Source organism: Emydura macquarii, unplaced genomic scaffold, assembly GCF_026122565.2.
Source record: "Emydura macquarii macquarii isolate MOO-44397 ecotype Brisbane River unplaced genomic scaffold, CSIRO-AGI_Emac_v2 contig_3450, whole genome shotgun sequence".
In the NCBI taxonomy this organism is placed as follows: domain Eukaryota; kingdom Metazoa; phylum Chordata; order Testudines; family Chelidae; genus Emydura; species Emydura macquarii.
Genome location: NW_027133587.1, coordinates 11,001 through 23,194, shown reverse-complemented (window position 1 = coordinate 23,194; position 12,194 = coordinate 11,001). Strand labels below are relative to the sequence as shown.

Here is a 12,194-nt window from a genome sequence, read left to right as displayed (position 1 = left end):
CAAATTCTCCCAAACTGGTGGCTAACACTGCAATTAGGTTCCCCGACCAGTCACACACCATGCTTCTGATTCCCACACTGGTTATCAGGAAGCTCTAAAAAAAAAAAAATCACACAGCCCCTTTTTTTGCATTTCAGTCTCTGGCCCGCAATTATCAATGAGGTCCGGTAAAATGAGGCGTTATTTAAAACTCTGCTCCCTGTATAAAATGTTCTCCTGATCCCCAATGATCAACCACATTACGGATCAATATTGGTTTAAATCTTACCCAAAATCCCACGCTGCCAGCCAATCCTTTAGTGACTAAAACTAAAGTTTTATTATAAAAGGAAAGAAACAAACAAGATGAGAGGTGTTAAATCATCCAAGCAACCAGATACATACAAATGATTTCAGAGTCCATATATATCAGATTCTTAGCAGTATTGGAGTTTGCAGGCTTGTACAGTTCCTCCGGTGTACATCCAGTATCTGTATGGGTCTCAGTCCTTTGTTTCACAGCTTCAGATGTAGAACAGAATCATAGAAGATTTGGGTTGGAAGGGACCTCAAGAGGTGATCTAGTCCAATCCCCTGCTGAAAGCAGGACCAACCTCGACTAAATCTTTTTCAAGCTGGACCTTAAAACCCTCAGAGGAGAGAGATTCCACCACCTCCCTAGGTAACCCATTCCAGTGCTCCACTACCCTCCTAGCGAAAAAGTTTTTTTGTAATATCCAACCTAGACCTCTTCCACTACAACTTGAGACCATTGCTCCTAGTTCTGTCATCTGCCACCACTGAGAACAGCTTAACTCCATCCTCCCTGGAACCCCCTTTCAGGTAGTTGAAGGCTGCTATCAAATCCCCTCTCACTCTTCTCTTCTGCAGACTAAACAAGCCCAGTTCCCGCAGCCTCTCCTCATAAATCTTGTGCTCCTGCTCCCTCATCATTTTCCTTGCCCTCCGCTGGATTCTCTCCAATTTGAATAGTGATCCAGAGGTAGGAAGCAGGAATGAAAACTAGACTAAATGGAGATGATGCAGCTGCATTTTATCGTCTCCGGTCTGTCATGTGGCTTGTTTCAAACACAAGCTCACAGCACAGGGACAGGGAAAAGCACTTGCAGACCCCCTGACCACAGGCATGTCCCTACATGTCCTGATGACTCCTAGGCCTCGCCCTGGCTTCTCTCTCTTGGCTCCTTGTATAGGTGGTGGCCCTCAATGAATCATCAATGCTGACACCAAGCTGCCTGGGGGGGTGTAATCAGTAGAACAGCACAAGTTTTTGGATACAGATATATCACACCTATCCCTAACTTCCAGTACAAAGATGATACATACACATAAGCAATATTATCATACTTAGCAAATTGTAACCTTTCCAATGGCATATCTTGTGAGAATCATTGTAATTTTGTCATATTGGAATTAAATAATAGTATAAAGGTATGAGGTCCCCCGTTCCCTTCTCGCCCTGCAATCTGGATTGGTGTGTAGCTGTGTCACCCCAATTCTTCACTCCTGGGCCCTGACTCACCCCGCTTTGCTGTGTGAACCACTCACTCCTGGGTCAGTCCACGCCTCACCTCCTGCATGCAATCAGTCCCTCACCTAGTGAAGGAGCTCTTCTGGCCAGCCACTCATGGGATAGACTCCCAGCAAATGTCCCCAGTCCCAGATGCAACCCTGGGAACTGCCGTTTTGCAGGTTTCAGGGCTGTATGCTGCGCCCTGCAAGCTCATTTACATTTGTCCGTCAATTTATCAAAGGAATTGATATGCACCAGCTCTGCCACTCTAAGGGAGGTCTCTGCACACACTCAATCTACATGCACTGTTTTAGATCAAACAAGCAATTCAGTTTATTGACGACAGCAAGATGAAGCGGAGATTGTTTTCCCCCCCTGTGAGAACCAAAGGTTACACTAAGGGGGAGCTGTTGGGAGTCTGCGGTGGAGTGGCTGATCTCCAGCCAGATTCTCTACAGTTCCAGCCCATGGTGCTTTCTTGAAAGAATTTCGACTCCATTTCCCTTTCATGCAATTGATTAGAATGAGCCAATACAACCACGACTGTATCTCACGAAGGCTAAACTACTATAAACCCCACTCAGCTAACTAAGGGTTTAACAATGCGGGTATCAGGTTTGGGTCAAATCAATGAATCAAGGCGTTAACAAACAACACTGCATTGGAACCAAGCCGTCGGTGTAGTCACGTCATCAGATCGATACAGCAGAAAAGCAAGCCTTCTAAGTCCCAAGAGAGAACTTCAACCAAACCGTGCAACCCAGATTTAGCCAGTTGAATATTTCAAAACTGAAACCAAATTATTCATTGAATCATAGAAGATGAAGGTCGGAAGGGACCTCAGGAGGTATCTAGTCCAACCCCCTGCTCAAAAGCAGGACCAACCCCAACTAAATCATCCCAGCCAGGGCTTTGTCAAGCTGGGCCTTAAAAACCTTGAAGGATGGAGATTCCACCACCTCCCTAGGTAACCCATTCCAGTGCTTCACCACCCTCCTAGAGAAAAGGTTTTCCTAATGTCCAACCTAGACCTCCCCCACTGCAACTTGAGACCATTGCTCCTAGTTCTGTCATCTGCCACCACTGAGAACAGCCTAGCTCCATCCTCCCTGGAAACCCCTTTCAGGTAGTTGAAGCCTGCTATCAAATCCCCCCTCACTCTTCTCTTCTGCAGACTAAACAAGCCCAGTTCCCGCAGCCTCTCCTCATAAATCTTGTGCTCCTGCCCCCTCATCATTTTCCTTGCCCTCCGCTGGACTCTCTCCTATTTGAATAGTTGATCAAGAGGTAGGAAGCTGGAATGAAAACTAGACTAGATGGAGATGATGCAGCTGCATTTTATTGTCTCTGGTCTGCCATGTGGCTTGTTTCAAATACAAGCTCATAGCACATGGGCAGGGAAAAGCACTTGCAGACCCCCTGACCACAGGCATGTCCCTACATGTCCTGATGACTCCTAGGAGTAGCCCTGGCTTCTCTCTCTTGGCGCCTTGTGTAGATAATGGCCTACTCCTGGCATTTGTGGTTTTACTCTCCTGCGTGGATTCTCCTATGTCTGATAAGGGCTGACCTCTTACGGAAACTTTTCCCGCACTCAGCGCACATGTAGGGGGTTTCTCCCGTGTGTATCCTCTGATGTCTGATCAGATTTGAGCGCTGATTGAAGCTTCTCCCACACTCAGCGCAGGGGTAGGGAGTCTCTCCTGTGTGGATCCTCTGGTGTGTGATAAGGTTTGACCGTCGATTGAAGCTTTTCCCGCACTCGCAACATGTGTAAGGCCGCGCGCCGAGGTGGATTCTCTGATGCCTCACAAGGTGGGAGCTCTTACTGAAGCTTTTCCCGCACTCGGCGCACCCGTAGGGCGTCTCTCCCGTGTGGATCCGCCGATGGGTGACGAGGGCCGAGCTCACACTGAAGCGTCTCCCGCATTCCGGGCACGCATAGGGTGCCTCCTCCGTGTGGATTCTCCGATGTGTGATGAGATTGGCGCGCTGATTGAAGCTTTTCCCGCACTCCCGGCACGTGTAGGGGGTCTCCCCGGTGTGGACCCTCTGATGCGTGGTTAGGTTGGAGTTCCGATTGAAGCTTTTCCCGCACTCACAGCAGGTGTAGGGTCTCTCCCCGGTGTGGATCCGCTGATGTGTGATGAGGTCTGAGCTCTGACGGAAGCATTTCCCACACTCAGAGCAGGCATAGGGTCTCTCGCTGAGATGGATTCTCTGATGTTTAATAAGGACTGAGAAGCTGCTGAAGTTTTTCCCACACTCAGGGCATGTGTTGTTTCTCTCTCCCATGGGGATTTTCTGCTGGGCTGCGGTTTCCTTCAGGTTCCGATTCATTGGTTTACCCACTTTCTCCTCTGGCTGCTGCCTCTCATAACTGCCGGACACAGCCCCTTTAGATCTTGGCAATAACTCCACAGGTCGTTCCACTTGCTCAGCATCTTCCCACGGAGGGCTCTGCTCCTCGGTCCCACTTGCGATCCCCTCACCTGCTGGGATAGAAAGAGAAAGTTCAGAAAGAGGGCTGAAAAAGGGGAGAGCAAACCACAAAGAAATCTGATGCGGGGAGGGAGGGAGAAAATCAGGAACTCAATTCCCCAAAATCCTTCCCCATCCAGGAGAGAAGGGAATCAATTTTGCCCTGGCTGGGATGATTTAATCAGGGTTGGTCCTGCTTTGAGCAGGGGGTTGGACTAGATGACCTCCTGAGATCCCTTCCAACCTTCATCTTCTCTGATTCGATGCCTCCACATCCCATTCGAACACTCAGGACAAAGGCAGATCAGGGAAGTGACTGTTGGAAGGTTTCAATCAAGATGGGTAGGAAGCCAAAAGTGATCTCTCCCATGCCTGCAGACTATGAAACTCAAGCTAGGCTGGGCCTACTTATAAAATTAAGCTACCAAATAGTACTAATAAGTACGGTGGTGGCTGGAATTCCTTTTTGAAAAGAAGATATTGCATCTTATTGCATCACACATGTGCTGGTTTCCTCTTTGAAGCATGTCCGGTGTCTCATCAGGGTAAGTGCCTCTCCTATGATTAATGGCCTCTCTTGGCTGACCAGCCTCCCTAATGAAATTATGTTCTGTAATTAACTCATCTATACCTCAGTGGCTCTGTATTTTTCAAGGACACCCCTCTTCTGATGGGTACTTCTTCAGGCATTATTTTATTCCCATTTCAGCAAGCCCCAGCCCCTTTTTGTTAGGAAAAGGTGGAACTTTGTGGGAAACAAGTGCTGGGTTGTTGACTAAACCAAATCCAGGCGGCTAACACCTTTTGAACTGAACAAAAACATCTAGGACTTTTCTGTTTGGATTTTCTTTGTTCTCTTGTGTAGTAACTTTGAAAACACTGGACTTAAGAGTATAGAGAGGGAAGCAATCCCACTAGCAAGTGTGCCTCAAGACCGAAAAATCATTCCAGACACAGAACTGTCATCTTGCCCAGCTTTCTTCTGGGACTACGGATCCAAGCTCTCAGAGAAACTGTCGAGAATTGACACCACCGCCACTTGCCTGCACTGGTGAGGAAAATTGCTTTTGCAGCTAATATATACTGGACTTTTGGTTGCAGGGACTCATTTGAAAAGTGTAGTAAATAAAGCCAGTCTGTCATTATCGAACGAGTGTTGTGTCAATTCCTGAACGCATGAACGCCAGATCCCAGTTGGTCAGGCAACAATGCCACATCGTCTTTGTAGGGAATCCCAAATGTTTCTTTTATTCATAGACAGTTTTTGAGTTGGTTTAACTGATTCCGAGTCCTCACCTGGGCAGGGACCTCAAAGGATCTCTCTTTCCTCTGAACCCTGGAGAGCTGGGACCCAGGGCTCTTCTCCGTCATTCCAGCTGGGAGACCCCATCAGGTTTGGAAACTGGAAACCCGAGGGAAAGAAAATAAGCAAGATCAATTGAATATGTGGGATACTTGGCAAAGAATATCCCATGATTTCACCCCCTGCTCTTTTTAAAGCAGTAACATTCCTGAGTCCATCTTCTTTGGGTCAAAATCGCAGGATAGTTATTATTAATCATGTTCATTGCAGGAATGCCTAAGGGCTAACCAGAATGGGGTCCCATTGTACCCGACACTGTACAAACCCAAAGTAACAGACAGTCCATGCCTTAAAGAAATTACAATCCAAATGGACAAGACAATCATAGAGTGTGGCAAGGGGTAGAAGGCATCAGCACCTTGAACGATGTGATGGCAGAATGACAGATAAAGTGAAGCACTGGGATGGGTTACCTAGGGAGGTGGTGCAATCTCCATCCTCAGAGGTTTTTAAGCTGCGGCTTGACAAAGCCCTGGCTGGGATGATTTAGTTGGGGTTGGTCCTGCTTTGAGCAGGAGATTGGACTAGATACCTTCTGAGGTCCCTTCCAACCTTCCTCTTCTATGATTCTGCGATGAGAAGAGAACAGACAAACTACAACAGATAAACCTAATAAACAGAAGTGTTTTAAAAGAGCCAGCTTCATAAAGCTGAAAACAATTATGAACCAAATCAGCTGGGATGAAGAATTTAATCAGAAAAATGTCAATGATAAGTGGGAATTACTGGACACCATCTTACTAGACACCCCAAAAGCCACTATTGTGCAATCAGGGCTTACTGGCTAAAAAAACCCCCAAACAATCTGGTTTAGAGGGGAAAAGAAGGCAGCTATAAGTAACTAATAAAGATAACAAATGGAAGAAAGTGAAAGTTGATAGTAATGAATATAAATCCCAAGTTAGGAGAAAATTAATGGGGAAAAACAAAGAGACACAAGGAGAAATCCGTGACGGTTAAGTACAATAAGGAGGTTTTTAAACATAATAGCAACAAAATGAAAACTGAAGGTCAAAGACTAGATGGAAAGGATAGAATTATCAATAACAATGCAGAAAAGTCAGATGTGTCCAAGAAATATTTCTGTTCTATATTTGGGGGAAAACAAACAGATAATATAGTCATATCATATGATGATGATGATATTTTTCCGTTCCCGTAATAAATCATGAGATTCTAAATAGTGGCGACTGAAGTCAGATGTTTTAAATTCAGCAGGTCCTGTTAACATGCATCCTAGAGTTTTACAGGAGCTGGCAGAGTAGCTTTCTTGCCCATTCATGTTGTTTTTCAATAGGTCTTGGAGCAGTGGGCGAATTCTAGGAGACTGGAAGAAAACTGATATTTTGTCAATGTTGAAAAAGTGTAAAAAGGATGACCCTAGTCATTATAGGCCTGTCAGTCTGACATCGATAACGGGCAAGATACTGGGTTTGATTAATAAAGAATTAAAAGGAGAGGAATGCAATTAATGTCAACCAATGTAGGTTTAAGGAAAATACAGGTTATCAAACTAACTTGGCATATTTTTTCAAGGAGTTTAGAAGTTTGGTTGCTAAAGGCAGTAGTGTTGATGTAATAAACTTTTATAAAGCATTTGACGTAATAAAGCACAACATTTTGATAAAAGAATCAGAACACTAGAAAATGAATGTGGCCCACATTAAATGGATTGAAAACTGGCTAACTGATAGATTTCAAAATGTAATTGTAAATGGAGAACCACGGTCAAGTGGGTGTGTTTCTAGTGGGGAGTCCCACAGGGCTCAGTTCTTGGCCCTACAATATTTAACATTTTTAGCCTGGAAGAGAAATTACAATACTCACTGATCAAGTTTTCAGAGGACACAAAAATCGGGAGAGACAATGAAAAGTAGGTTCAGGGTCCATCATGGGAAAGTTTTCACAGCTTTGGCTGGGGGGTTATTTCCTGTTCCACAAACAGGGGAAATTCCACTCTCAACCTCCATGAGTCTGTTCCTAGAAACTAGGCGGCAGATTCAACTAGTGCTGCCCCTTCCCACACCGTATTTCCTTCCCTCTTCAACAGTTCCCACCCTGCCCCTCTCTCTCCAGCCAGAACCTACCATAAACTTTTTGATAATCACTTCCCTGAGCTGGCTACATTTCAGCACTTCCCTTTCCCCTGGGAAGATGAGATGATCTACAGCAAAATGCGGGGGGGATTTTTGCCATGAGTCAGCGCAAGAAGGGCAAGTGAAGAGATTTCAGAAGGCGCTTTTATCTATTTCACACCTGAATTCCCCTTTTTTCCTGCAAACAGACATTCTAGGTTCTGCCACATCAGGAAACCCTTAAGGCAGGTCCCCACTGGAATTAAACAGCCCCTCAGTCAAAGCCCCATGACCCTGAGTCACCTGGCACGGGCTGCTGAGAGGAGATATGATTTCTCTCTTGAAATATATTTTGTAGCTGTGCATTTGATTTGTCCTTCTTACGAGTAGCGTTTTGCACTAGTCTGTGTTGAATGCCATCTTGTTGATTTCAGACCAACTCTTTAATTTATCAAGGTCCTTTTTTCAATTCTAAGCCTGCTCTGCAAAGGGCTTGCAACCCCTAAGTGGCTTGGTGTTGTCCACAAATTTTGTAGGTTTACTCGCTACTCCATTATCCAAGTCATTCAATATTGGTATGAGCTGAACTCTTTTGCACTGTGTCCTTTTGCTCTATGGTTGTGTTACTTTGCATGGTTAAAACACCACAATACAATGCCTAGCAATTCAGCACAAAATGACAGCACAAAGGAGTGCAAAGCCATTCAGTGCGGCACCACACAAACTAACACACCAGAGAGCTAAATGACACAATGCAAACAGAGCTCAGCTCGAACCAATACAATGCAGTGCAAAATGACACAATACAAAGTGGTGCAAAATGACACCGTGCAAAACAGCTCAGCATGGAGCAACACCGCACAAAAACCACACAATTGAATCATAGAAAGGGGAGGCAAGTATCCCTAGGCCATCCCTAACAGGGGTTTGTATAACGTCTTCTTAAAATCTTCCAACAAGGGGGATTCTACATCCCCCTTGGAGGCCTATGCCATGCAGTCAACAACCTGGTCGACACAACACTTGTTGTTAAGGGGCAAGGCTGTCACTCCAAAAACCTGGATTCAGTTCCCAGTTTGGCCCCAGAGTCTCTGTGCAAACGTGGACAGATTACATCACGTCTTTGGGCCTCAGTTTCCCCATCTGTAAAATGGGGACCACCCTCCCACGCTTTGTCTATTTAGCCCTGGAGCTCTTTGCAGCCAGGACTCTCTCACACTGAGTTGTACAGCACCTGGCGGAATCAGGGCTCCCACCTCGGTCGGGGTCTTTGTGGTGCCTGGTACCATTGGGGTACTTGCTTTTGGTCAGGATTTTGGGAGGCCCCCAGCTGTGCAGGGCATTGTAATCTCCAGCTGGGTCTCTGCAGCCCCTGCTCTTGGTTGGGGTCTCTACAGTGCCCGGCACAACAGAGACTCCAATCTGGGAGCCTAACAATGATTAAAAAAAAACAAATGAAAGGGGAGATTTTTGTAAAAAGGCCATTTTTCGCCTTTGAGGTCAGGCAGAAAACACGGCCCGAGAGTCTCAGAAAAAAACCCGAAGAGCAAAATAACATTACCCCCCCGAGATGCAGCTTTTCTTAAACATCTCATGATTTTTAAGCTGCCCTCAGGATTGATGCGTCCAGACGCCTGGTGATGGAGTGTTGGGCGCTGCATAAATAATGTGTATTGTCATTAATACCCCACCATGTGAATTACCCCAGAAGGCAACACAGGCTGCTTGCTTCTGGTCCTGCTTTCAGGGGCCACTGCAGCGCACCAGACACAGTGCATAGATCAGAGAGGGACCCCTGAAACAGCAGGAGTGGGGTCTAGTGGGATAAGGCAAAGGGGATTGGGTTTCAGGACTCTGGGGTTCTATCCCTGGCTCTGGGATGTGTGTGGGGGGGGTCTAGGGGGGTTATAGCAGGAAGTGCAGGGACCTAGGGTTACTGGGTTCTATGAGCAGATGGGGAGAGGAAGGGTTTTAGCATGTTACAGGGGTGGGGCTTGGAGCCTCTGTCTCCAGGGAACAGTTGTCTAGCCCTGGGGTGGGACACATTTGGGAGGAGAGGCAGTAGCATGGTTAAGGCCTTTCTAAGCCCCTGGGTTTGCTCCCAGAGGTGGGACTTTTGGGGCAAGTTGCTTTACTGACTCTGTGCCTCAGTTTCCCCGGTCAGTAACCCGCAGCTGGGAGGCGGCAGGGATCTCTGCCATGGTGTATATTTTAATTTTGGCCTGGCAGAAGCAAAAAGAGCATCTGTGTTCAGGAGGAAAATTAAAAGGACGGGCGACCGTCATGTTTCATGTCTCAGCTGGGGCTCAGAAGGGAGTTTTCCCATGTAATGCTGTATGGAAACGGTCAGTGTGCAGTAGGTGGTGAAGGGGTGAGAGTTTCCTTTACTATTTCTGGCAGTGGCCACTTTCCCAGACAGGATAATGGGCTGGATGGGCCAAAAAATTGATCTGCTGGGGAAGAGAATGGGACCAAGCAGCTGACCAGAAAAAGGAAGAAGCAGAAGCCCCTGCAACCTCTGATATGCAGAATGACTACAGGTTCCCTCCGGAAAAAAAGAAGGACTGTTAAAAGAAAAACATGGGGAACGCTGCAAAATCTTTGAAAGGTTTTTGGGTTTTTTTAAAAATCAATATTTGATAATTATATGGGAACGGTGAAATCTGAAATTCGATAGCTGTGATTAATGATTGAAAAAAGAAAAGGATGAGCAATCAGAGAGCTCCATTGTCACAAAGGAGAGGAAAGTGAAAACGTATGAGGAATTTTATACTCAGGGCTGAGATAAGGGAAAAGGTGAAAACTTTGAGTGGATTTCATATAAATCTGGGTAATTAGTGAGAAAAGGGGCAAAATTTGCAAGGATTTTATAGCAATCGATTTTCCAAGAATTTGATCAAAGGGCAACATTTGAGATTTGATGGTAATGTCAGATCATTAGCTGGGAAAATCTCAGGGGATAATGAATCAACCAGGGAGAACTAGAGAGAAAATAGGGCAAAGTTTTCAAGAAATGTATATTGATATTTTAGAATGGAGGAGAAAATGGGGCAAAAATTAAGTAGCTGCTAATGTAAAAGAAAAACGATATTTGAGGTGATTTTAGAGCCATAGTCAATAAATAACAGGAAATGATGAGTTCCTCTGGCCTAATATTTACATGGGCAACTGGAGGCCCTGTGTTTACAGAGGCAGAGATGGGGGCCTGGAGGCTGAAGGATTGCTGGCTCTGCAGAGGAGGAGGGAAGTAGCTAGGACAGGGTAATCTGGGACTGGGCAGTCTCCTTTGGGGACCTTTACTTCTCCCTTCCCCTTCTGTGCCCCTTCCAGGTCTTGTCGCTGGCGGACAATGTTATAGAATCATAGGGTTAGAAGGGATCGCACCCACCCCAGAGGCAGTTGCATCTCAGGACTCTCCAAAGCTCTGCCTGCTAACCCCCTTCCCGTTTGGCCTATGGGGACGCCAATTTCCCACCTGAATGAGGATAATTTGCTGCCAATAAAATGGGTGGGAGCAAACACCCCAAATTCAAGGAGATTTTCAAGCGGCCTTTGAGAATCAGAGAAAACATGGGGCAAAATCTGAGGAGACTAGGTAAAGGGTCAATAATTTGAGAGAAATTTGGGGGAAATCGAGGTGGATTTTATACTCATAAGGACAGAGAAAAGAAGAATCATTTGAGAGGCTTTTATCAATATTTGAGAGGGAAGGGGCAAAATCACAGATGACGCCAACCCATCACCACCACCCGCTGTCACCTTCTCCCCCTGGAAATCCTTGAGTGCACAAAGCTAGTTCACAATCTGCCACATTTCACACTGGCTTTCCCCCTCCCACCATGCCCCAGCTGCTTTTCCATCCAGACACACAACCCCACGCCACTGGGGCCCAATATCTGAATTCCCCTCCCCCCCCCCCCCCCCCAGTTTTGCCTCTGGGGCAGATCCTGACCAGAGCTGGAAACACAGCTCTGATACTTCCTTAGCAGCAAGGAAGCAGGTGCCCAGGGATTGTGAAATGCCCGGGCCCTTAGGGCATCCCTGGACTTTCCCTGGGGTCTCTCTCAATTACCTGGAACCTCCAGCTCAGATGTTGATGTCAGCGGAGCCCTACGGGGGCTATAGGCACCCTAGAAAGTCCCCCCTCGGCCGGGCACAGAGGGGACTTTAAAAGAAGGTCTCTCCTCAGCACAAAGCTTGCAGTGGAAGCAGGAACGGCTCAGCCCAGGCACCAGCTGGCCGAGGGGGGGGCGTGAATGGATGGTGCAGTTTTCAGAGCAGCTATGTTGCATTTCACAGAGCTTTGATCTGTTCTTTGTTCTCCCTTATTCCTGCCCCCACCTTCTCCCAGCACCCCCTGCTTTCAGCTGTTCCAGCCCAGCCCCTTCCTGTGTCTTTCAATCCCTCTCTGCGCTGGGGAGAAGGCGGGGGGGGGGGGAGTCACTGCTTGATACATAGGCTTTTCTCCTGCTGGGAACACCCTCAGCCGAGCAGGAGATTCCCAGGGACCGAGAGAGACTTGTGGGGGGGCACGGTGGGAATAGTCAGGAAAGTGACTCTGCTCTATGCAGCCTCAGATCTGGCAGACCCCCTGGGAATCTGCCCCCCCCCCACCTTTACAGCAATAAAACAGCTGCCTTCCACCCCTGCCAGGGTCTCACCCCCCCACAGGGGGGCAAAAACTGGGAGATTCACGTGGGCAGGGAACGATTTGTATGGCAGGGAGGGGAGGGCTGTGAACCATTGAACCAAACTGTAAACC

The 12,194-nt window shown here is 46.9% G+C and overlaps 1 protein-coding gene across 1 annotated transcript; it reads right to left on the bottom strand.

The window, feature by feature from the left end:
• Window positions 1-2,834: 2,834 nt before the first annotated feature.
• On the bottom strand, window positions 2,835-11,758 carry LOC137144308 (zinc finger protein 436-like). The gene is made up of 4 exons (XM_067534528.1): window positions 11,505-11,758; window positions 5,771-5,926; window positions 5,291-5,396; window positions 2,835-4,008 (listed from the first exon to the last, which is right to left on the bottom strand). The coding sequence occupies exon 4, from the start codon at window positions 3,851-3,853 to the stop codon at window positions 3,041-3,043; it is 813 nt and encodes a 270-aa protein (XP_067390629.1). The 5' UTR covers window positions 3,854-4,008; window positions 5,291-5,396; window positions 5,771-5,926; window positions 11,505-11,758; the 3' UTR covers window positions 2,835-3,040.
• Window positions 11,759-12,194: the final 436 nt, after the last annotated feature.

What these genes read in the sequence shown, in the direction of transcription:
- LOC137144308 (XM_067534528.1), bottom strand. Translation starts at nt 3,853, where the DNA reads ATGAATCGGAACCTGAAGGAAACCGCAGCCCAGCAGAAAATCCCCATG.